The 26,709-nt window shown below is 42.2% G+C and overlaps 1 protein-coding gene across 2 annotated transcripts in view; it reads left to right on the top strand.

The window, feature by feature from the left end:
* Window positions 1-26,709, top strand: part of LOC115175661 (thrombospondin type-1 domain-containing protein 7A) — a 186,702-nt gene that overhangs the window by 118,514 nt on the left and 41,479 nt on the right. For both annotated transcript variants that reach the window (XM_029735072.1, XM_029735073.1), the window contains 7 exons: window positions 11,300-11,494; window positions 15,366-15,612; window positions 17,020-17,135; window positions 18,827-18,959; window positions 19,328-19,431; window positions 20,884-21,078; window positions 21,971-22,237. In XM_029735072.1, the coding sequence (XP_029590932.1) occupies window positions 11,300-11,494; window positions 15,366-15,612; window positions 17,020-17,135; window positions 18,827-18,959; window positions 19,328-19,431; window positions 20,884-21,078; window positions 21,971-22,237 (1,257 nt within the window). The remainder of the gene's footprint in view (window positions 1-11,299; window positions 11,495-15,365; window positions 15,613-17,019; window positions 17,136-18,826; window positions 18,960-19,327; window positions 19,432-20,883; window positions 21,079-21,970; window positions 22,238-26,709) is intronic.

A 26,709-nucleotide genomic window follows, 5' to 3' on the forward strand; every position in this document is an offset into this window, starting at 1 on the left:
GGGTAATGCTGGGTATGGGATGGAGTGAGGATGGAATGGGGGTAGTGGTGGGTATGGGATGGAGTGAGGATGGAATGGGGTAATGCTGGGTATGGGATGGAGTGAGGATGGAATGGGGGTAGTGGTGGGTATGGGATGGAGTGAGGATGGAATGGGGTAGTGGTGGGTATGGGATGGAGTGAGGATGGAATGGGGGTAGTGGTGGGTATGGGATGGAGTGAGGATAAGGGTGGGGGTAATGCTGGGTATGGGATGGAGTGAGGATGGAATGGGGGTAGTGGTGGGTATGGGATGGAGTGAGGATGGATTGGGGGTAATGCTGGGTATGGGATGGAGTGAGGATGGAATGGGGGTAGTGGTGGGTATGGGATGGAGTGAGGATAAGGGTGGGGGTAGTGGTGGGTATGGGATGGAGTGAGGATGGATTGGGGGTAATGCTGAGTATGGGATGGAGTGAGGATAAGGGTGGGGGTAGTGGTGGGTATGGGATGGAGTGAGGATGGAATGGGTAGTGGTGGGTATGGGATGGAGTGAGGATGGAATGGGGGTAGTGGTGGGTATGGGATGGAGTGAGGATAAGGGTGGGGGTTGTGGTGGGTATGGGATGGAGTGAGGATGGAATGGGGGTAGTGGTGGGTATGGGATGGAGTGAGGATGGAATGGGGGTAGTGGTGGGTATGGGATGGAGTGAGGATGGAATGGGGTAATGCTGGGTATGGGATGGAGTGAGGATAAGGGTGGGGGTTGTGGTGGGTATGGGATGGAGTGAGGATGGAATGGGGGTAGTGGTGGGTATGGGATGGAGTGAGGATGGAATGGGGGTAGTGGTGGGTATGGGATGGAGTGAGGATGGAATGGGGGTAGTGGTGGGTATGGGATGGAGTGAGGATGGAATGGGGTAGTGGCGGGTATGGGATGGAGTGAGGATGGAATGGGGTAATGCTGGGTATGGGATGGATTGAGGATGGAATGGGGTAGTGGTGGGTATGGGATGGAGTGAGGATGGAATGGGGTAGTGGTGGATATGGGATGGAGTGAGGATAAGGGTGGTGGTTGTGGTGGATATGGGATGGAGTGAGGATAAGGGTGGGGGTAATGCTGGGTATGGGATGGAGTGAGGATGGATTGGGGGTAATGCTGGGTATGGGATGGAGTGAGGATGGAATGGGGGTAGTGGTGGGTATGGGATGGAGTGAGGATGGAATGGGGGTAGTGGTGGATATGGGATGGAGTGAGGATAAGGGTGGTGGTTGTGGTGGATATGGGATGGAGTGAGGATAAGGGTGGGGGTAATGCTGGGTATGGGATGGAGTGAGGATGGAATGGGGTAATGCTGGGTATGGGATGGAGTGAGGATGGAATGGGGGTAGTGGTGGGTATGGGATGGAGTGAGGATGGAATGGGGGTAGTGGTGGGTATGGGATGGAGTGAGGATGGAATGGGGGTAATGCTGGGTATGGGATGGAGTGAGGATGGAATGGGGGGTAGTGGTGGGTATGGGATGGAGTGAGGATGGAATGGGGGTAGTGGTGGGTATGGGATGGAGTGAGGATAAGGGTGGGGGTAATGCTGGGTATGGGATGGAGTGAGGATGGAATGGGGGGTAGTGGTGGGTATGGGATGGAGTGAGGATGGAATGGGGTAGTGGTGGGTATGGGATGGAGTGAGGATGGAATGGGGGTAGTGGTGGGTATGGGATGGAGTGAGGATGGAATGGGGGTAGTGGTGGGTATGGGATGGAGTGAGGATGGAATGGGGTAGTGGTGGGTATGGGATGGAGTGAGGATAAGGGTGGGGGTAATGCTGGGTATGGGATGGAGTGAGGATGGAATGGGGGTAGTGGTGGGTATGGGATGGAGTGAGGATGGAATGGGGGTAGTGGTGGGTATGGGATGGAGTGAGGATAAGGGTGGGGGTTGTGGTGGGTATGGGATGGAGTGAGGATGGAATGGGGGTAGTGGTGGGTATGGGATGGAGTGAGGATGGATTGGGGGTAATGCTGGGTATGGGATGGAGTGAGGATGGAATGGGGGTAGTGGTGGGTATGGGATGGAGTGAGGATGGAATGGGGGTAGTGGTGGGTATGGGATGGAGTGAGGATAAGGGTGGGGGTTGTGGTGGGTATGGGATGGAGTGAGGATGAAATGGGGGTTGTGGTGGATATGGGATGGAGTGAGGATGGAATGGGGGTAGTGGTGGGTATGGGATGGAGTGAGGATGGAATGGGGTAATGCTGGGTATGGGATGGAGTGAGGATGGATTGGGGGTAATGCTGGGTATGGGATGGAGTGAGGATAAGGGTGGGGGTTGTGGTGGGTATGGGATGGGATGGAGTGAGGATGGAATGGGGGTAGTGGTGGGTATGGGATGGAGTGAGGATGGAATGGGGTAGTGGTGGGTATGGGATGGAGTGAGGATGGATTGGGGGTAGTGGTGGGTATGGGATGGAGTGAGGATGGAATGGGGTAGTGGTGGGTATGGGATGGAGTGAGGATAAGGGTGGGGGTTGTGGTGGATATGGGATGGAGTGAGGATGGAATGGGGGTAGTGGTGGGTATGGGATGGAGTGAGGATAAGGGTGGGGGTTGTGGCTGTGGTGGCGTCCCACAGATTTAGATCAATACAGTGATGGCTCAGGATACCACAATCACTAGCTCTTCTTCCCATCACTATGGCATTTTCCACTGATACAGATCAGTGGGACCAACAAGAGGGATGGGTTGAGATGAGGATAGGGGTAAAGGTGGGGGTTTCACTGATACAGTGGGACTGACATAAGAGTGATGGGATGGGTTGAGATGGGGTGAGGAAAGAGGTAGTGGTGGGGGTTGGACAGATCCATGCCATGATAGAGGGAAGTTATGCGATAGGATGGGGTGAGGAGAAGGGTAGGACTGGCGGTAGTGGTGGAGTACCACAGATTTAGATCGATACAGTCCTGGTGCAGGACCACAACACTATCTCATGTCCTAATGAAACCTTGAAAATACCTCAACTGTCTCTAAATCCTAAATCCCTTAAAGCCCTAAGTTGTTGTTTGTTTCCTTTTTAAGCCATTTAGGATGGTCCTAAATCCATTTTGAGAATTTATGTGGTCAGGCATCCTTATTCTGACCTTCAACGTCCCAGAAATAGATCTTAGCTCAATCTTATATAAAAAAACAAATATTTTGCCTGTTATTCATAAATGTTTTAAATGTATTTGTTTCCAGGCTATCAAATCAAATGAAGTAATTTCACAAGGCTATGAACCTGGAAATGATGCCTGATAAAAGATAAATATGTTTCTCTGTCCCTTAGGTCTCACTCACTCACTCACTCACTCACTCACTCACTCACATGCTCTCTTTCTCCCCCTCCTCTCTCTCACCAGTGTTTACTTCTGGAGAAAACTCTTTCATTCAAGTTTGCAAACATTGAGGGGATCATACTGCTTCCTGTGCTCACAGCTATCTCATCAGATTTGGTGTAGCTATGTAACATGTTGAGAGGTAGAACAATAATACTGTATTAATGCATATGGCAGGGTACTGACTTTCATGGAGTATTAATGCATACGGCAGGTTACTGACTTTCATGTGATCAACATTATTGATACAGTACCAGTCGTTCTGCCGACTTCAATGGTGTTATGTATTAAACATGTAGAATATGTATGACATTACGTCAGAGCATCATGATCCAGGGATGTGTGTGTGTGTGTGTGTGTGTGTGTGTGTGTGTGTGTGTGTGTGTGTGTGTGTGTGTGTGTGTGTGCGTGTGCGTGTGCGCGTGCGCATGCACGTGGGTGTCAGTGCGTGCGTGTGTGTGTGCATGTGGGGACATTTGTCAAGGACAGAATATTCCACCTCCGCAAAGATGACAAAGGGGTGATTATACTAATTAATACAAATTTTAATCCGATTGTGCAAACAGATCCTCAAGGAAGATGGATTATTTTAATTATGCTATTGGACCAAAAACAGATGTGGCTAATTAATCTTTATGGGCCAAATAATGATGATTCACACTTCTAAAATATATATAATAATCTATTGAGCTCACAAGCAACGAATGAATCTATTATTATGGTGGGAGATTATAATACGGTTTTAAGTATCTCAATGGATCGTAAAAGAAATCCCACTACAAACTATCCCCCTCATGCACTTAAGGAGATCACGAATATCATGGATAGATTAGAACTAGTGGCTATATGGAGGCTGAAAACCCTGACCTCGTGAGATATACATGGTTTAATCAAGGTTTAATCAAGCTAGCCGTCTTGACTACTTCCTGGTCTTATTCTTGCTGGCATCAAAAGTTTTAAAAAGTTTTAATAGGAGAACGAATGCGATCGGAGCACCATCGAATTGGCCTCCATATAACTCTTACAGAATTTCCATGTGGACGGGGATATTGGAAATTTAATCAAAGCCTATTGGATGACAATATGTTCTTAACGAAGACATTAGTATATAAATAATTCAGAATTGACTTTTTTCTGCACCACACAGGTACAGCAGATCCCCTTATTGTATTGGATGCTTTTGCATGTACTTTTAGAGGCCATTCAATACAATGCTCATCATTGAAACAAAAGCAGTATAGGTCAAAAGAGAATAGACTAATAAAGGAAATAGAGAAATTAACAGCGCAGGTAGATGGTAATGGAAACTGTACTATAGAGGAACAAAATAGGTTAGAGGAAAAACAATTGGAGGTACTTACTCAAGAACGATCAAGTGTAATGTATAAAAATAAAGCTAATTGGATGGAAGATTGTGAAACATGCACAACATGATGTAAAGCTTTCTTTCCTAATAATAATAATAATGCAAAATATACAGATTTACAGAAAGACCTGTGTGAAGGCCAACTTACAGAAGAGGAACTTTTTGAGGCAATTAAATATTTTCAGTCTGGAAAAACACCACGTCTTGATGGTATACCAGTAGAGGTATATCAGACCTTTTTTGATGTACTCAAAGATCCAGTATTATCATGTTTTAATTACTCTTATACAAATGGTAGACTTTCAGGTACTCAACAAGAAGGTTTGATTGTATTACTACTAAAACAGGACCCAGGTGGTAAGTATAAAGATCCAGTCCATTTAAAAATCTGGAGGCCTCTTATACTTCACTGTTGTGATGCAAAAATCCTGGCGAAATGCATGAACATAGAATAAAAAAGTTTTTACCAGATATTGTTCATCCTGATCAGAAAGTTTTTTTACATGGATGATACATTGGAGATAATATACGGCAATTACTTGTAACAATTGAACATCAAAGATACAGTACCAAGCCTGGTCTTCATAGCAGATTTTGAAAAGGCCTTTGATAAAGTATGACTAGAATTTATATATAAATGCCTGGATTACTTTAATTTCGGTGAATCTCTTATACAATGGGTTAAAGTTATGTACAGCAACCCCAGATGTAAAATTGTAAATAATGGTTACTTCTCAGAAAGTATTGAGCTTTAAGAGGAGTAAAACAAGTCTGTCTGTTGTCTCCATATCTATTTATTATGGCCATTGAAATGCTAGCTATTAAAATTAGATCCAACAAGAACTTCAAGGGGTTAGAAATCCAGGGGATAAAAACAAAAGTATAAATGTAGATCCATGACTCAAGATTTTTCTTTAAGTCCGCAATCTGGATCCCTGCACAGTCTCATTGAAGATCTTGATCACTTTTCTAGCCTCTTTGGACTTAAACCTAATTATGACAAGTGTACTATATTACGTATTGGATCATTAAAAGACACAGTGTTTACACTACCTTGTAGTTTACCAATAAAATGGGCAGATGGTGAAGCAGACATTCTTGGTATTCACATATTGAAAATATAAAGGAACTTACCACAATAAATTTCAATAGAAAGTTAGCAAAAATAGATAAGATTCTGCAACCATGGAGAGGTAATTACTTGTCTTTTTATGGAAAAAAATCACATTTATTAAATTAACTCTTTGGTCCTATTACAGTTCACTTACTTACTAATCATGTTGCATAATCCAGATGACTAGTTTTTTTTAAATCATATGAGCAAAAAATATTTCACTTTCTTTGGAACCCTAAGCCAGACAAAATTGAACGTGCCTATTTTTATAATTAATATGAGTTTGGGGGGCTAAAATTATTCAATATAAAAGCTTTAAACCTCTCACTAAAATCTTCACTATTTTATACTTAAACCCAAAATGGTTCTCCAGTAGATTATTAAGAAAGGCTCCTCCTTTGTTAAAAAAATTGCCTTTTTGCCTTTATACAGATTACAACTTCTCATTTCTGACCAATTGAAAATACAATTTTGTTTAAAGTATCGCCCTTTCTTAAACCAGCCGTACTAAGCTGGTTACAATGTCAGTTTTATCCTCCAGAAAAGATAGAACAAATATTACAACAAATGTTATGGTTAAACTCAAATATCCTCTACGGGATCGGTGTCCATATCCTTCTTTCAGGTCCTGAGCTACAGGCAGTTAGATTTGTGTATGTCACTTTAGGCGAAAGAGGGTCAGATCCTTAAGAGGATGTACTGATTGATCAAAAAATATTTAAATGGATTTTTTTATTTTTTATTATTATATTTATTAATGATATTATGAATAGAAATGGAGGAGTTATGTCACATATGCAGCTATCGAAAATATATGGGAATGTCTGCTCAATCCAAACTTACAACCAACTGATTGCAGCATTACCACAAAAATGGAGGAGGCAAGTAGAAAAGGGAGAAGGTAGGGAACTTGTTTGCCTGCCATATTTGAAAGATACATGGCACATGGTTTATGAACTGGTACAAAAAAACACTTTGAATTTTTCAATTTAAATTATTATATACAATTCTTGCCACTAACAGAATGCTATATACAGTTGAAGTCGGAGGTTTACATACACCTTAGCCAAATACATTTAAACTCAGTTTTTCACAATTCTTGACATTTAATCCTAGTAAATATTCCCTGTTTTAGGTCAGTTAGGATCACCCCTTTATTTTAAGAATGTGAAATGTCAGAATAATAGTATAGAGAATGATTTATTTCAGCTTTTATTTCTTTCATCACATTCCCAGTGGGTCAGAAGTTTACATACAGTCGTGGCCAAAAGTTTTGAGATTGACACAAATATTAATTTTCACTGTCTACTGCCTCAGTGTCTTTAGATAGTTTTGTCAAATGTTACTATGGAATACTGAAGTATAATTACAAGCATTTCATAAGTGTCAAAGGCTTTTATTGAAGTTGATGCAAAGAGTCAATATTTGCAGTGTTGACCCTTCTTTTTCAAGACCTCTGCAATCCACCCTGGCATGCTGTCAATTAACTTCTGGGCCACATCCTGACTGATGGCAGCCCATTCTTGCATAATCAATGCTTAGAGTTTGTCAGAATTTGTGGGTTTTTGTTTGTCCACCCGCCTCTTGAGGATTGACCACAAGTTCTCAATGGGATTAAGGTCTGGGGAGTTTCCTGGCCATGGACACAAAATATCGATGTTTTGTTCCCCGAGCCACTTAGTTATCACTTTTGCCTTGTGGCAAGGTGCTCCATCATGCTGGAAAAGGCATTGTTCTTCACCAAACTGTTCCTGGATTGTTGGGAGAAGTTGCTCTCGGAGGATGTGTTGATACCATTCTTTATTCATTGCTGTGTTCTTAGGCAAAATTGTGAGCAAGCCCACTCCCTTGGCTGAGAAGCAACCCCATACATGAATGGTCTCAGGATGCTTTACTGTTGGCATGACACAGGACTGATGGTAGCTCTCACCATGTCTTCTCCGGACAAGCTTTATTCCGGATACCCCAAACAATCGGAAAGGGGACTCAGAGAAAATGACTTTGCCCCGATCCCGCAGCTGAATTAACTTTAGGAGATGGTCCTGGCGCTTGCTGGACTTTCTTGGGCACCCTGAAGCTTTCTTCACAACAATTGAACCGCTCTCCTTGAAGTTCTTGATGATACAATAAATGGTTAATTTAGGTGCAATCTTACTGGCAGCAATATCCTTGTCTGTGAAGCCCTTTTTGTGCAAAGCAATGATGACGGCAAGTGTTTCCTTGCAGGTAACCATGGATGACAGAGGAAGCACAATGATTCCAAGCACCACCCTCCTTTTGAAGCTTCCAGTCTGTTATTCGAACTCAATCAGCATGACAGAGTGATTTCCAGCCTTGTCCTCGTCAACACTCACACCTGTGTTAACGAGAGAATCACTGACATGATGTCAGCTGGTCCTTTTGTGGCAGGGCTGAAATGCAGTGGAAATGTTTTTTGGGGAGTCAGTTCATTTGCATGACAAAGAGGGACTTTGCAATTAATTGCAATTCATCTGATCACTCTTCACAACATTCTGGAGTATATGCAAATTGCCATCATACAAACTGAGGCAGCAGACCGTGAAAATTAATATTTGTGTCATTCTCAAAACTTTACGGCCACAACTGTACACTCAATTATTATTTGGTAGCATTGCCTTTAAAATTGTTTAACTTGGGTCAAATGTTTCAGGTAGCCTTCCACAAGCTTCCCACAATAAGTTGGGTGAATTTTGGCTCATTCCTCCTGACAGAGCTGGTGTAACTGAGTCAGGTTTGTAGGCCTCCTTGTTCGCACACGCTTTTTCAGTTCTGCCCACAAATTTTCTATAGGATTTGTGATAGCCATTCCAATTCCTTGACTTTGTTGTCCTTAAGCCATTTTGCCACAACTTTGGAAGTATGCTTGGGGTCATTGTCCATTTGGAAGACCCATTTGCGACCAATCTTTAACTTCTTGACGGATGTCTTGAGATGTTGCTTCAATATTTCCACATCATTTTTCTTCCTCATGATGCCATCTATTTTGTGAAGCGCACCAGTCCCTCCTGCAGCAAAGCACCCCCACAACATGATGCTGCCACCCCGTGCTTGGATGGTGTTCTTCGGCTTGCAAGCCTCCCCCTTTTTCCTCCAAACATAACGATGGTCATTATGGCCAAACAGTTCTATTTTTGTTTCATCAGACCAGAGAACATTTCTCCAAAAAGTATGATCTTTGTCCCCATGCGCAGTTGCAAATCGTAGTCTGGCTTTTTATGGTGGTTTTGGAGCAGTGGCTTCTTCCTTGCTGAGCGGTTTTTCAGGTTATGTCGATATAGGACTCGTTTTACTGTGGATATAGATACTTTTGTACCTGTTTCCTCCAGCATCTTCACAAGGTCCTTCACTGCTGTTGTGGGATTGATTTGCACTTTTTGCACCAAAGTATGTTCATCTCTAGGAGACAGAACGCGTCTCCTTCCTGAGCAGTATGACGGCTGCGTGGTTCCATGATGTTTATACTTGTGTACTATTGTTTGTACAGATGAATGTGGTACCTTCAGGCATTTGGAAATTGCTCCCAAGGATGAACCAGACTTGTGGAGGTCTTATTTTCTGAGGCCTTGGCTGATTTCTTTTGATTTTCCCATGATGTCAAGCAAAGAGGCACTGAGTTTGAAGGTAGGCCTTGAAATACATCCACACCTCTAATTGACTCAAATTATGTCTATTAGCCAGAAGCTTCTAAAGCCATGACATCATTTTCTGGAATTTTCCAAGCTGTTTAAAGGCACAGTCAACTTAGTGTATGTAAACTTCTGACCCACTGGAATTGTGATACAGTGAATTATAAGTTAAATAATCTGTCTGTAAACATTTGTTGGAAAGATTACTTGTGTCATGCACAAAGTAGATGCAATAACCAACTTGCCAAAACTATATTTTGTTAACAAGAAATGTAAATTTCTGACTTCAACTGTATATTGGGCATACAACATTCTCAGCTCTGTAGATTTTGCTGCAAAGAGACAGAATCACAAGATCATTTATTCTGGTATTGCCACTATGTAACTTGTTTCTGGTCACAGGTTCAGGAATGGTTAAAAAAGTCACTACATTCACTTAAAATGAACCTTACAAATAGCAGTGTTGGGAGATTTGGAAGGCCAATGTCGATCAATAAATAGTATATTAATACTCGTAGGAAAGGTTTTCATCTTTAGCTCACAATCTAAGAATTTGTTCTTAACTGACTTGCCTGGTTAAATGAAGGTAAATAAAAATCTGTGGACACTATAAGATTAGAAAGGTTCAAAATGTAAAACAGCACAATTAAAAAATATATGTCACATGGAAACCAAACGAGGGTGGTCTATGGTGATAGGTGGGATGGTCTGAGAGTGGCTGAGGGGCGGGATTAAAGAGTTTATGTTTGGTAATGTATTATTGTAATGTGACTGCTTTATATAAAAGTACCATGTATGTAAAATGTGTATGCAAAATGTGTATGTATAATATATGTATATGTAGCAGAAAAGCTTTAAAAAAAACTAAAAAGAGATTTGTCCTCCGAAGATGGTGTTGGTGGATGGGTTAATAAAAAAAAAGTCATTAAAAAAAGATGACAATGATTCAGTATCTGTTGTCTTAATGTCTGTGTGGCACAGTTGGAGATACACAAGGTTTTATCCAGCTAGCTTATGCATTAGAGATGCAGTCATTTGGATATGAGCACATTTCTATTCCATGTACGCTGTCAAAGTCATGAGTAAAAGATTAAACTAATGCCCTACTGCCTGAATTTGAATTTAAATTGGTGCAAATATCCACTTTAACTCATATGTTCTTGTTTTGAAATAAGTTTTAATTCCCCCGGCTTGCTCCCTCATGTCTGATGGCTCTGTCGTCTGCCTGCTTGTTTGTCTGAGAAAGCGAACCAATCTTTCATGATGGTGTAAACATTTATTGTAATACCCAATGAGTATTTTCCCTTCAGACTTGGTGAACATGTGGACAAGTGTTGTATGTGGTTTGTGTACTCTTATAGGTTTGTCTGTTAAACTCCCTCTCTCCTTACATAACCAATATCTGGGTTTAATTTATTTATTTTTATTGAACCTTTATTTACTAGGGAAGTCAGTTAAGAATAAATTTACAATGACGGCCTACACCAGCCAAACCCTAACCAGGACGACACTGGGCCAAATGTGCCCCGCCCTATGGGACTCCCGATTGCGGCCGGTTGTGATACAGCCCAGGATCAAACCAGGGTCTGTAGTGACGCCTCTAGCGATGCAGTGTCTTAGACCGCTGCGCCACTCGAGAGCTAGGTGTCTATGTGAACAAATGCACCAGATCTGATTTTGCAATGTGATTTTGTGGATGATATCGACACATGATACGGACTGTGTATTGTATTGTATGTGTATGTAACAGATATGGACACCTTCACATCGTAAGTATCCTCAGCTAGCCTCATACTGTGTCTCCTGTCTCCCTGTGCCTCCAGGTGAGTATGTGGACCGCCAGTTATGCCGTGATGCCATCCTGCCCATGCCCGTCATCTGTGAGGTGCCTTGCCCCAAGGACTGTGTCCTCAGTCCCTGGACCACCTGGTCCCTGTGCTCACACACCTGCTCCGGGAAGAACACAGAGGGAAGGCAGATGAGAGCACGTTCTGTACTGGCCTACAGCGCTGGGGAAGGTGAGACTACAATCACACAACGCACAGCATCAGACCTGGTCCCAGACCTGTCTGTGTCGTACAGCTGACTCATATGGTTGTTGTCATGCCAAACATAGGAGTTGACCTATGGGAGTTGGCAAGACCGCACTAACTGATCTGGGACCAGGCCACACAGCATCAGACCGTGGTTCAAATAGTATCTGTTTTCTTTCAAGTACATTGATGATTGATAGAGCCTGTCTGTAGTGCATGCAGCTGGACAGGGTTTTCACTTTTCTATTGGTTCTGTTGCACCAGATGAGCTCAATCATGTGCAGCTAAAATATTGGAAAGATAAAATTTTCTTCATTTGATCCCAGGTCTGCACAGCATGCAGGAGAGTATCTGGTATCTCATATGAGGCTGCTGAAGCAAGCATTTCAGCCATGCCCTCAGTCTTTGCTTTTCTCTGCCTCTCTTCTATGTTCCAACAGCCAAATAGTATAAATTATTCTGTGTGTTCCTCCTCCACAGCGACTGCTCAGGTTGTAGCCTGGGTTACTGTGATGCAGGGTAAGGTTGTGTGATGTGACATAGCCACAAGGAATAACAAGCTTGAATACTGTAGGATATATGGCTGTACAACTCTCTAGAGCTACATTTTCAATGTTTAGGCTCAAAGAATCTGAGCGTTGTGAAGTGCTTGGAGCCCTAGTGCATAGTATTCTTTATTGCACATTTCACAAATGTATGGGTGGTTCCAAAACAATCCTAACAACTTTGCGTTTACCTTCCTTTAAGGTCTATCGCAGGTGCCCAAGGTTCCTGCACTCTTCGGTACTATCATTTCCTATGCCCTTAGAATGCAGTGTTCCCATAGATGGAGTTACTCAGCCCTGTAGATGTTATAAGTCGATGTTTGTAGTCGATATATGGCTACCTGCGTACCAATCTATTTCCCCTCACTGCCTGCTCAGCATAATGTTATGCTTGTACTATGTAAAACTTGTACTGACCCTCAACAGCGCAGTGCTAGTAAAAAGAATTCCTTAGTGTTACTGTAAGTGCTGTCTGAAACCTTAACGAGAGGAGACTGAAACCCTAAGGAGAAGAGAAGTGTGGAAGAGGGAGTCTGGTCAGTAATGGAACAAGTGCCTCTGGGTTAGAGTCTTACCGTCTAAGCTGCCAGTCACGACCTGAGAACCCATCTCTATACAACCCACTCTAGGGTGTGTGATTGCCTGGCAGTAGATTAGCATGTTATAGTCTATTTTATAGTCTGCTATGATTTTAACAGTTCTAGTAGATATCCTCCACTGGACCATAGCAAGACATTGTGGATAGTCAGATTAATATAATAGTTTGATTAAAATGTTTACATGCTTAGGTAGAAGAACGATTTCCCTAATAATCTTGTTTACTTGGACATATCTGAAATCAGGCTACCTGATGACACTCTGATAATTGCAGAAAATCGGCAATCAAAATAAACGTTCCACCAGGTTATTTCTTGGAAATGTACTTGATTCTGGGTTCGGACATATAAAGTATTTATGTGAAAACGACTTCTTATGAGGCATACATTCAGTTGTTCCGAACACACTTCACTCGCGCTAAAGAGGGAGGCTCTCGGCTGGTGCTAGCACATCCGCAGATCAAATACACAGCTGGAACACCGATTAAGGTGTTTACTGTATGCGTCCTAATCATTTGAAAGATTGCTCAGAAAAGCAGGTGGTTTAATTAGGCGTATGCTTACTTTGATTTTGACCTGACGCCGATTCAGAAATGCAGAGTGAGGTATTTACATGACTATTGCATAATCTGCCTAGTGCCATAATCAGTTTAATATCGAATTATTGCGGGGCATATAAACGCATTCAATGTCTGTCGGTGGCATATTCAAAATATCCACGCAGGAGAGAGAGAGAGAGAGAGAGAGAGAGAGAGAGAGAGAGAGAGAGAGAGAGAGAGAGAGAGAGGCAGACAGACTTTCTACATTGTGAATACTAGTATGATCTGACATGGGGATGACAGTAACTCCGTCGTCACTGCAGAAAGAGAATCAGGCTGAATGCCTTGCTTCATTTATCAGCCTTCCTATCCCTCAGCAGACAGACACTGTCCAGGACAAACGACAAGCGGTGTGTGTAAGTGCTTGTGCGTGTGTCTGTGTCTGCATCTGCGTGTGTGTGTGTGTGGCAGATGCCAGGTGTGGACTGAGTGTCGTCCTACATCTCTACTGAACATCTGTAATCACACACGCTGATTGAAGACCTCCCAATTCAGGCCCGAATCCTAACTTGAGAGAAGCATAAATTATGAATTGGTAAAATGTTTTGCCTTGTGCCAAAATTCAAGTGGTGTGGTGATCTCAAGTTAGACTCTCAGGGAGTAGAGAGAGCATTTTGCAGTCAATTGGAGAAAATAGCAGAATAATAACAACTGGGTAATTGCAGCTCAGGGAGAAGTGGGGTTGAGCCCGTAGAGTAATTACAACAGGCCATGTTAGGACACTCTCGTAATATCACAAAGTATTAGCTGGGGTAGCTTGACCCACTAGTTTCAGTTCTGTTAATAACAACTGTAAGGAGACTTGGCCTTGTTTTACATGTCGTGAAAGGTTATAGGGACTTTGACACGAAGAGCTCTGTAACGTAACATGGAGGCAAAGGAGGTACTTTATTGTAAAGGATGTAAGAAAACATAATATAACCTCTGCATGATTTTTATGGTTAGAGACCTTTTACAAGACTTGTAAAGAAAATAATGGCACTACCAGCAAAGCAGATATTCAATCATCCACACTGAGTCAGAGTTCAATTGTTTTATTAGTAACACTGAAACATTCAAATACATCTTTACAACGTCATTAATTAACCATAGTACTAATAATGACACAACATACCTGACTAACTAATGTCTCTTGGAGGAAAAAAGTCAATAGCATCCTTTAGGAATGACCCATTGAAGGACATGCTCCCAAAGGGGCTACAGAGGTCAATTATATATCTTCACTGTGTGGCTTTTGAAGACAGAAGCATTTCCTTATGTAAGCTTCATCAGTTTTCCCCTGCTCCACCAATGATTGGCTGATCTTAGTCCTTCTCCAGCATTGAATGGAGGATCGCGGTGGTTATGTCCTTCACTTTCATTGGCTGGTGGATCTCATTGATTGGCCACTGGATCGCATTGATTGGTGATGGTTGACCTTCCCTTCGGGGGTCTGGTTTCCCAGCGTGACAGAGCCTGCTAATGTCTGACATCCCATCGTGGTGAGGGGTGGTTAAGGGTCACACACACACAGATACAACACACACACATGACAATGATCTGTGGTAGGGGTGGAAAGGGGTCACATGTGGTCCACCTGGTGTCCAAGATACTGTCAGACCCCGGGTCAACTCATCTCCGTTGTCTCCATCTCCATGACTGCTTTCCCCCAAGGGACAATATTGGTTTATTTAGCTCTGACACTGCTGTACTAATGTTTTTAACCCAATGAGTGGAACCAAAAAGAGAAGTTAATCTTTAGAGCACAAGACACAGATGGATCAATTGAATGGAAGTGGAGAAGGCTTGGATGATCAGAGACAAACAGCTTAACTTACTCACTTCCTCGTTATGATAAGATGACAACATTGTCAGCTCAGGATCAACAGTCAGTGCAACTTACGAAGCTTAGCGATTAAACCCTATTGGCTGAGCTGTCTTGTTCCCAGCAAATCAAGGCAAACCACACTCATGTAACTGAGAATTTGTATTTATTAGGGTTCCCCATTAGTATCTCCTGTATTTGAATGTGGTGTTTGTGCTTCTGCTTCCTCTTTGGGGTCTTTTTTGACAACTGCTGTTGGGGTTTATAGATATGTTTGATTGATTGATCATTTGGTTGTTGTGTGTTTGACAGGCGGGGTCCAGTGCCCCAACAGCAGTGCTCTCCAAGAGGTGCGGAGCTGCAACGACCACCCTTGTACTGTGTACCACTGGCAGACAGGGCCCTGGGGACAGTGTATCGAGGACACCTCGGTCCCCTCTGCCAACTCCACAGGGGCTCGGGCCGGAGTTGGGGGAGGGGACTCCTCGTGCTCTGTGGGGATGCAGACACGGAAGGTCATCTGTGTACGGGTCAATGTGGGACAGGTGCCACCCAAAAAGTAAGAGTCTTTCCGTCAAAATAAGAGTTTATTTTTTCTAAGTAAGAGTTCCACCTTCAAAGTCAAAATAATAATAATACATGGTATTTACAGTATATAGCGCTTTTTAAGCACCCAAAGTTGTAAGAGTAAAAGTTTTTCCTTCAGAAAAATAACTGAATACCAATATAAGTAGTATATGAATATTATATTTGTGTAAAGTGAGAGAGGAATATTTTTGTTTAAGCAAATTACAGAAAGTAAATGTGACTAGAACGGTTATGCTTATGCTGATTTGGCATAATATGTATGCAGGGTTCAATAAGCCTTTGCTAAGCATAAATCAAAGCACCAAAGCACAGAGCATTTGTCCCAGTATCTGTCCATGGAAGGAACAAAATCCTATTGTTACCACTGTCTGACTGGCTGCATAGCTGTAAGCTGATGGGTTCCCTGACAGGTTTCTGCCTAGGTTCCAGACATTTGTTCTAAAGCATCTGGGTTCTCCCTCCCTACCACCCCTAGGGCATCTTAGGGACATGAATTATATTGAATTATCTATTTATTTATTCAGCTTTAATAGAAGCATTATTCTGGCAGGATGAGCTGGAGCTACTAGGCTGACTGGGGACGGGCTAGATCCCATGCTGGGTATGGAAATGAGCCTCGGACAGTTTTATTCCGGCAGTTTCTGATTCTCCCATCCAGGGTTTTATTTTACCCAGCTACCACTTCACACTAGCGCACAATGCTGCTCATAGTTACAGCTGCTGAACTACTATCACTTAATACATGACACATAACTTAACGCGCCCACTAGGTTTGGGACGATATACTAATATACCGTGATATCAAATAATGAAATCGTATAATGTCATGACTGAAACGGGTATGATATGCTAATGAGTTCATTACCATTTAGAACATGAACAAGTTAACACTGTTACAGGGGGGGATGTAATATTCAAAGCAATGTACAGTAGGGGCTCAATCTGCAGCCCTAAAACCAATGACCCCGTATTGATATATACTGGAAGCGGTGATATTATTTTGACCAGACAAATATGCATTCGTTAACAGAAGCGGTATATTTACACATGTCGACACATTTAGATTTTGACCACTCAAGCACCCCATCCCCAGCTGAGCACAGCGCAGTAGGGTTATTTTGCCTCTATCATGTGTCTGTGCATATGCATCCAGCACAGGGGAGTCAAACTCATTCCATGGAGGGCCTAGTGTCTGCTGGTTTTAGTTTTTTTCCTTTCAGTTAAGACCTAGACAACCAGGTGAGGGGAGTTCCTTACTAATTAGTGACCTTAATTCATCAATCAAGTACAAGGGAGGAGCGAAAACCTGGAGACACTCGGCCCTCCGTGGAATGAGTTTGACACGTGATCTAGATGATGTGATTTCATGTAATTTCAGGTGTCCGGAGAGTATTCGTCCTGAGACAGTCAGGCCTTGCCTCCTGCCATGTAAAAGAGACTGCTTCGTCACCCCCTACAGCGACTGGAGCGCCTGCCCTGCCATATGCAAAGCAGGTACCTACTAGCCTTTTCAACATTCTCAAGAATACACAGATATAAAACAATGTACAGCCTCTCAACACATTCAAGTACACACATATATTGTTTGTTGTTTATGGCAAAAATGCAATTAAGTCAAGAGATGTACAATATGCCAAGCAGGTACAGCCTATTATTCTCAAGTATAGATTACAGTACACAGAGATACAGAGCAGTCTGTCCATGGCAAAAATGCTCAAGAGATGTAGCCTATGCCATGTGGTTTTGAGAAGAGCACGCGCTTCAAAGCATTTGAAGGAATTTATTACAACAGAGAATGCTAAATAATAGTGGGTCTGTCATTAAGTGCTTTCTGGTTTCAACAGGCCCGACAAATCTGATAAACAAAACACTTGCACCGTTATGGAATGGTTCCTCTTCTCCTCATCAAATGTTTCAGTTTGAGCTGAGAAAATAATTAGCTAACTCAGAACCCTAACAGGAACCAAGCATTGTTGCTTGGCAACATTTTTCTATATGAAGAACTAGCACAAATGCAGCTAATAAGCAAAAAGTGCTGCGCCATTTATGAAGCAATTTGCCCACACTGCAACAACCTCTTTGTGAGCTAGAACACACTTGTTAGGATACATGTTTCTGAGATTTCCATTTCCCCGGAGTGAGTGTTATATTCATGAAATACTTGACATGATTACTCTACAGAAACATCTGCTAAGCAATACTTTATAGAGTCTAAAGAACAGTCCCTTGGCTTGTTTTCCTAGTCTTCTATCCTTTAATCTGTCTCTGCTAGTAATCTTGCTGGTATTATTTCACATTTGGCACACAGGTCATCTGGCTTTACTCTGAGTATATGGTCATGGATTTATCCTTCTCCAATGAGAACAGATCCTACCATATAAATACAGTATCTATCTCTATCTACTGCAGCTAGCTATCTCTATGGATCCTACATTGCAACATGGATATGGCCACTGTAATATGATCCTGATAGAGATATGGATTACTGCCTGTACTGTATATAGCCTAGATATGTGACCCGTTCCAGGAAACTAGGCGTATGTCAGAAGTCCCAACTTCATAGGAGAGCCGTTTGAATGTAAAAAAATGTTTTTATAAAAAAAAATTTCTGGACACTTTCTGTTTACCTGGAATTTTTCCTTATTGTAAGCTACAACTTTCTCCACTTTTAATCTAAATTTTTACTTCTCACTGTTTAGCACATGACCTCACGTGAATCCTTAAAGAGATGGGTGGGGCTGGCTTAAGAGGGTGTGAACAATGCTGAATGGGTGTAGACAAAGGAGAGGTCTCCAGTAGGTACCAAAACATTCAAAGGCCATTTTCTCAAAAGTGAGTTTACAAGTTTATCAACTTTCAAAGCAGAATTTACTTTCCTATTGTTCCTCAAAAAATGCGGTGTATGTTATACCATTTTGTAGCTCTGCGTCTCTACTTTTTAACAATGTGACACAGCTAATGTGACACAGCTGCTAAAAGTCAACAGCAAACAAAACCCACTTGTTTTACAAGGACCTTTTCAAGGACCTGTGATTTCCATTACTCAAGTACGTAACAGGCATTCATCATAATCATTTTACACTTCCAGGCCCAATGGAAGTTGCTTGAGTGCTGCTGTTATTGTCTCTGTCTATTGATTGGGACACAGTGTGTGAATAAAGTGCTTTTCTATTGGTTCTTATAAGGCGGCAACACGAAAAGGAAACAGAACAGGAAACGCATCATCATCCAGCTGCCGGCCAATGGGGGACAGGACTGTCCGGAGGTGTTGGCTCAGGAGAGAGACTGTGAGGTGCCGTCTGTCTGTCTGGGATACAGGTAAGGCTCCATCACCATCCAAAACCACTCTACTCACTATGTAGTCTCTCTTGACTAAAGAGGAGTCAAGTTAACTACTATCTTAGAAAAAAAGGTGCTATCTGGAACCTAAAATGGTTATTCAGCTGTCCCCATAGGAGAACCCTTTGAAGAACCATTTTTGGTTCTAGGTTGAACCCTTTTGAGTTCCATGTATAACTCTTTGCACAGAGAATTTAAATGAAACCCAAAAGGGTTATACCTGAACCAAAAATGGTTATCCTGTGGGGACAGCCAAAGAACCCTTTTGGAACCCTTTTTTCTCTGAGTGTAGAGCAAGACTTTGACTCTCAAGATGACTGAGCTGTGTTCTGTTTCTTGTATTGCAGGTGGAAGACACACAAGTGGCGGCGATGCCAGTTGGTTCCCTGGTCCGTGCGTCAGGACAGTCCTGGAGCTGTGGAGACCTGTGGGCCTGGGCTGCAGGCTAGAGGTGAGCAACAAAATATTGCATGCACTAGCTACTCCATTTAATTCTGGGGACGAAGTGTTCAAATCTGTACTGACGGAAATAGTAGAAAAGACACGAGAGACTACCCATAATCTGGTAACTATTGGATACAGGTAGATACAGACACTTCTAAGGGTTCAGACTTGGTCGCATTCGTACAGTCTTTCAAATACTTTCAAATATTAGAGTTGCGCTTGATTTAACTTGCCTTTAACTTGCATGGTACTATGCATGTGACTGAGGAAGTGTGTGGGATTGTTGATGTGATCAAGTGTATCCGTCCGACTCCCTGAAAGAGCGTGTGAGAGGGGAGTGAGGCATCAAAGTAACACCTTGGGCTGCATGCATCTTTCATCTCCTTCTAGATGTTACACTGGGACTCAGAGGAGGATGTGAAGGTGAAATAACCTCTATCCAAACCTCTATCCAAACCTCTTCCCTCTAGCCGTACCAGGCGTGGATTATTTACATTAAGGTTCAAACACAAAATGTCCATTCCAGTGGATTGCTTTGTGTTGAGCTTCACATAGCGTGGCAACAATGCATCTATCTGACTTCAATTCACAAAATGGCGACAGTCAGTGAATTGAAGGCAGAGAGTTCTTCTTCCACTCCTTGCACCAGACCTCTATTAGCATCTTGACGATGGTAGAAGGCCATTATCTGATCAGATGATGAGCACTTTTCAATCTTCGTCTTCACACTCCACATTAGGCCCCATTACCTGTAATGGTATATGTGTAGAAATTGACGCAGGTGGAGAGACAATTCAATACGGAGCTCTTACTCCTCCTCACTCAATGCTATCTGGTCTGTTTGGGTGGGAAAGTCAATAGACATTACACTATGTTCAGTTTCATCACTTACCCTTGTTCTCACCTCTGTGTGTGTTTCTAACTGAGAGAACCAGAGACAGAGTGCGCATGAAATTGAACCCTATTCCCTACGTTGTGCACTAATTTGGACTAGATCACTACCGGAAATACGGTGCAATTTGGAATGCAATATAGTGAGTCACACCACCTAGCAAGGAGTCATTCCAGATCCCACAGTGACAGTACTGTAGGTTAATCATCACTTAAAACTCTTTCAGGTCTTGATCACCTGTGATGGGACTGTTGTGTTTACTTCCAAATGCAGCCAAAGTGCATTAGCCAAATGAGATTGGGCCAGCAATAAAAAGTGGTCAACATGTAACCAAAGCTTCCTGCCTCACACCATCCCAACCTCCACCCCCACATCATTCTCCTTTCTTTCTTTCTTTCTTTCTTTCTTTCTTTCTTTCTTTCTTTCTTTCTTTCTTTCTTTCTTTCTTTCTTTCTTTCTTTCTTTCTTTCTGTCTTTCTGTCTTTCTGTCTTTCTTTCTTTCTTTCTTTCTTTCTGTCTTTCTTTCTTTCTGTCTTTCTTTCTTTCTTTCTTTCTTTCTTTCTATAGCTGTCTCATGCCGGAAGCAAGACGGGGGTCAAGCGGACATGGGAGCATGTCTGAAGTTTGCCAGCTCCATGCCCTCTCTGACCCAGCCCTGCCAGCTCCCATGCCAGGACGACTGCCAGCTAACCACCTGGTCCAAGTTCTCTTCCTGTACACAGGACTGTGTGGGCGTCAAGACCCGCAAGAGGATGCTAGTGGGTGAGTGGACTGGAGTAGGCTGTACAAGTACAGTAAACTAACTAACTTGGTCCTCTTTGTCTCTGAGTGGACTGGAGTAGGCTGTACAAGTACAGTAAACTAACTAACGTAGTCCTCTTTGTCTCTGGAGGGACACAATGTGACTGGAGTCTGTATTTGGCCACAGCTTGCAAGTACAGTAGAAGTCATCCCTAAATACTGATACAGGCTCGGATATTTGAATTTCTTTCATCCCCTTAATGGTTAAGGTTAGTATGAGGGTTAGATCCTATTTCATCTGATCCTGTAGCTCTGTTAAGAGCAGCTTTCTACCTAAAGAGACTTAAGTACTTGACATGACTTTGATGTTACGTTTCCAGAGCGAGTGAGACAGTATCACTGCTTAGTTGGATGCCGGTGTCACAAATCTCATTTGGGACACTCCATGGTAAGTGCCCTCCATGGTATGCCTTGAGGTCAGTTGAATGTATAGCCTAAAGGATTATATAGGATAAGTCTATAGGACCCTGGGATTCTTCAGATTCTTCAGGATAAGCTCATGTTGCTAGAAGTGACTCTTATAGAAAAAACAAATATTTTCACATGGTTCAAACAAATATGTTCATGTTGCGTTTTCACCTGGTCCAAGATAGTGGAGATAGAGTAAAAACATATATGATCATCTCTATCCTTAATCTGGATCCAGGATACCGGCTTTTTAAAACGTTCATTTCAATTCTGGCCAGATCATTTGGCAGCCAATGCGGAATGACCTCATTCTGGGCTCTCACCAGTTCAAACGATGACCAGTCGGCATGTGCTGTTCTCCGGCAGGCCCGGAGCTGTGAATCAGACATAGGCCGACTGCATATCCATTTTTATTGATCGCCTGTCCTCCCTTCACTCTTCCCAGGAAAGAGCAAAAAGCAAGACCAGTGTAAGAACAACCAGGTCTACCCCCTCAGTGAGATCCAGTACTGCCCCTGTAACAAGTACAACGCCCAGCCCGTGGGGAACTGGTCGGACTGCATCCTGCCTGAGGGTGGGCGCGTGGAGGGCCAGCTGGGCATGAAGGTCCAGGGGGACATCAAGGAGTGTGGCCAGGGCTACCGCTACCAGGCCATGGTGTGTTACGACCAGGACAACAGGCTGGTGGAGACATCACGGTGCAACAGCCACGGTGAGTCCTAAAGGCTTCTCACCAACATCCTATTATTGTTCATGTCTATAAGCAGGAAGTCAACTCGCTATGTATGATGATGTTATGTTGGTTAGTCTACCTTTGTCAGCTACGGTGAGTCAACCTCTACCATCTCTAATTAACTCACTTAAAGTTGTATGCATTAAACATAGCCACTGTGATTCATACAAGGTGTCTGAATTTTCAATGAAAGACATGCTCAGTGATATGACATCATCATACACAGTGGGCCACTTCCTGTTACAGAAAACAACAATGATCAGTGTAGAGAAATACAAGACAATGCAATTGGAAACACTTTGGTTGTGGTCTTTGGAATTCTCATCAATTTGTTACAGCCCCTTATTGAATACATTTAGAGAACATTGTTTCGTTGTTCTCTCCATCAAGAGAATAATTATTAAATCATTTACATACGTGTTCTATCGGCTCCATTCGACCTAATTTGATGTCAGACTGTTAGTGCAGAGTTTCCCTCATCTCGCTGTCCTTTTCAGCATCCCTTGATTGTAAATTCAATAGAGAACAAATCAATGTGGTAACGGAGAGGATGCAGGATGCAGTCGCTCCGCCCCTAGCCCAAATCTGTCAGAGGAACATCAATCAAATTTCAGTCAATCTAATTTATTTATAAAGCCCTTTTTACACCAGCAGATGTCACAAAGTGCTTATACAGAAACCTAGCCTGTAGAACATCAGATCTGCTTTCTTCCCAAAGTATTAGCATTCAGGAATACACAGCAGGATCGCCATCCAACCAACGCAGAGAAGAAATGTAGGAATCATAGTGCTGTCGTATCTTCCATGTTAACCCGAGGAAGACGCAGTGCTTTATCAAAGTGTTTGTTCTCTGTATAAACCCATGCCTGTGAATCATGGCTTCACTTGCAGTATGGGGCCTGTGGTGTGGTTGATAGTGTAGAACTGTAACGTCATGAGACGTCACAAGCAATTGCTATTGCTGTACTCTGGCTATTGCTATTGTATGTGTAGCTCTCCAACACCACTGTGCCTTTTCTTCCAGCAACCATAGGAGATCAGGGATGGTGCTATAACTATACACAAGTCACTGGTATTGTAGCTCTACTGCTCCAACACCACAATCAACCTACCTGATTGGCTCCCACACGTGCTATTAAATTGTAACATTTTTTATAATAATTTATTGTATTATCATTACAAACAAAAAAGGAAAATAAATTATATTAAAAAACATTCAAATACATTAAAAGGTATATGGTTACCTACAGTGCCTTGCAAAAGTATTCATCCCCCTTGGTGTTTTTCCTATTATGTTGCATTACAACCTGTCATTTAAATTGATTTTTATTTGGATTTCATGTACTGGACATACACAAAATAATCCAAATTGGTGAAGTGAAATTAAAAAAATTGCTTGTTTAAAAAATATGTAATAAATGAATAACGGAAAAGTGGTGTGTATTCACCCCCTTTACTATGAAGCCCTTAAATGAGATCTGGTGCAACCAATTACCTTCAGAAGTCACATAATTAGTTAAATTAAGTTCACCTGTGTGCAATCTAAGTGTCGAATGAACTGTCACATGATCTCAGTATATATACACCTGCTCTGAAAAGCCCCAGAGTCTGCAACACCAGTAAGCAAGGGGCACCCCCAAGCAAGCGGAACCATGAAGATCAAGGAGCTCTCCAAACAGGTCAGGGACAAAGTTGTGGAGAAGTACAGATCAGGGTCGGGTTAAAAAAAAGGATCCGAAACTTTGAACATTCCACAGAGCACCATTAAATCCATTATTAAAAAATGGAAAGAATATGGTGCCACAGCAGGGCAATGATCCTAAGCATACTGCTAATGCAACACTCGAGTGGTTTAAGGGGAAGCATTTAAATGTCTTGGAATGGCCTAGTCAAAGCCCAGACCTCAATCCAATTGAGAATCTGTGGTATGACTTAAAGATTGCTGTACACCAGCGGAACCCATCCATCTTGAAGGAGCTGGAGCAGTTTTGCCTTGAAGAATGGGCAACAATCCCAGTGGCAAGATGTGCCAAGCTTATAGAGACATACCTCAAGAGACTTGCAGCTGTAATTGCTGCAAAAGGTGGCTCTACAATGTATTGACCTTTGGGGGGGGGGATAGTTATGCACACTCAAGTTTTTTTGTCTTATTTCTTGTTTGTTTCACAATAAAACATATTTTGCATCTTCAAAGTGGTAGGCATGTTGTGTAAATCAAATGATACAAATCCCCAAAAAGGTTGTAAGGCAACAAAATAGGAAAAATGCCAAGGGGGTGAATACTTTCACAAGCCATTGTATACACCTTTCAAATCAAGAAGTTTTTCGGCCAACATTCGCATCTCGCCAACTTTATTCCACTTTTTTCTATATCTGAAAGTTGTTGCCGACATCAACGCCTAAACTTTTATTTACGCGATCTGACCTAGTCATGATCAGAAACATTTAGCATGCAATAATGTAGCCTAAATCAAGTGTAGTCCTGTTATTTTGCTCGATGATGAGACTCGCATGCTTTTAAAAATATAGATTGCTGTTATTTACTTTTGGTATCATGATTTTATTTATTTAACCCTTATTTGACTGAAGTTGACTGAAAACACATTTTCATTTACACCAACGACCTAGGGAATAGTTACAAGGGAGGGTGAATGAATGAGCCAATTGGAAGCTGGGGATGATTAGGTGGCCATGATCACATGAGAGCCAGATTGGTAATTTAGCCAGGTCACCGGGGTTAAAACCCCTAGTCTTATGATAAGTGCCATGGGAGTCAGGACACCTTTTTAATGTTCTATCCAAAAGACGGTACCCAATAACTGAGGAAAATAATGCCTCCTACTGGCCCTCCAACACCACTTCCAGCAGCATCTGGTCTCCCATCCAGGGACTAACCAGACTGACCCTGCTTAGCTTTAGTAGCAAGCCAGCAGTGGGACACAGGGTGGTATACTCTCAATGTGAGACCCTACACCTGCTCTGTGACAAAGTGAAGTGAAAGAGATAAAACGTGGATCAAAAAATCATGGGCTTGCCTTGGGCTCTATTTCAAAATATCACTTTTTTATATGACAGCGGTTCCACATGCTGCCATGGCGTAAATTGTGTGGGAATTTTTTGGGGGGGTATTTTATTCTGTTAAATTTCATTATATTCTTAGCCTACTTTAAAATATATGTGTGTTGACTGTAATCATGGTAGCCTAAGTGTGTCTTGTCTGTTTAATATACAAAATTACTTTTTAGTTCAAACTCAAAATACGCCAGTCTTTTATTTTATTAGTCTTATGTTTCTTAGGACCTGCCTAAAAACTATTAACAGTGGATTTCTTTGTGATGTGTATATTTAATGGTTTGCCGGCATGTGCACTGGAGATATAAAAGGCTTATCCCAGTAAGAATGTGGTAAAAATGGAACTGTATGAACTGGGTTCTAAAAAACATGACCTGTTTTCTTTTACAGACAACATACCATACAGTCTGTCTGTAAACGGTACTATGTGGACTTTTACAGACAACATACCATACAGTCTGTCTGTAAACGGTACTATGTGGACTTTTACAGACAACATACCATACAGTCTGTCTGTAAACGGTACTATGTGGACTTTTACAGACAACATACCATACAGTCTGTCTGTAAACGGTACTATGTGGACTTTTACAGACAACATACCATACAGTCTGTCTGTAAACGGTACTATGTGGACTTTTACAGACAACATACCATATAGTCTGTCTGTAAACGGTACTATGTGGACTTTTACAGACAACATACCATACAGTCTGTCTGTAAACGGTACTATGTGGACTTTTACAGACAACATACCATACAGTCTGTCTGTAAACGGTACTATGTGGACTTTTACAGACAACATACCATACAGTCTGTCTGTAAACGGTACTATGTGGACTTTTACAGACAACATACCATACAGTCTGTCTGTAAACGGTACTATGTGACAATTTAATTCCTTGCTTTACGTGGGCTTGGCAGGATGGATCCATGTTAAAACAGATAACGAGGATGGCTGGAAAGGTTGACAGTGAGTGATCAATGGGTGTGTTCTGACGTGATGGCTGGGTATTAGTGTGAGTGACCAACAGGCTGACTCTTATTGCCAGTGGCATGACAGTAGTGGGGCGGCCACTGACAATATAGAGGGATTGTCCGTCTTACAGTAGCTTCTCTGCTACTGTATACTGTCGGAGAAAATGGTGCTGTATAGAACCAAAAGGGTTCAATAGCTTGTTTCAAAATGGCTCTATATAGAACCACAATAAAAACTAAACAAAATCTGCAGTGTATCTGTAGTAGCGTTACTGTATCATAAGAGTGTCTGTAACTTACACAGGTCAGTTTCTCAGGAATTGGATTGATTTGATTTGTCTTTTCATTTTGGTTAACTAGTTGTTTCCAAATTGTTGTTTTTGTGGGTCTTTTAGGAATAG

Source organism: Salmo trutta, chromosome 36 (assembly GCF_901001165.1).
Source record: "Salmo trutta chromosome 36, fSalTru1.1, whole genome shotgun sequence".
In the NCBI taxonomy this organism is placed as follows: domain Eukaryota; kingdom Metazoa; phylum Chordata; class Actinopteri; order Salmoniformes; family Salmonidae; genus Salmo; species Salmo trutta.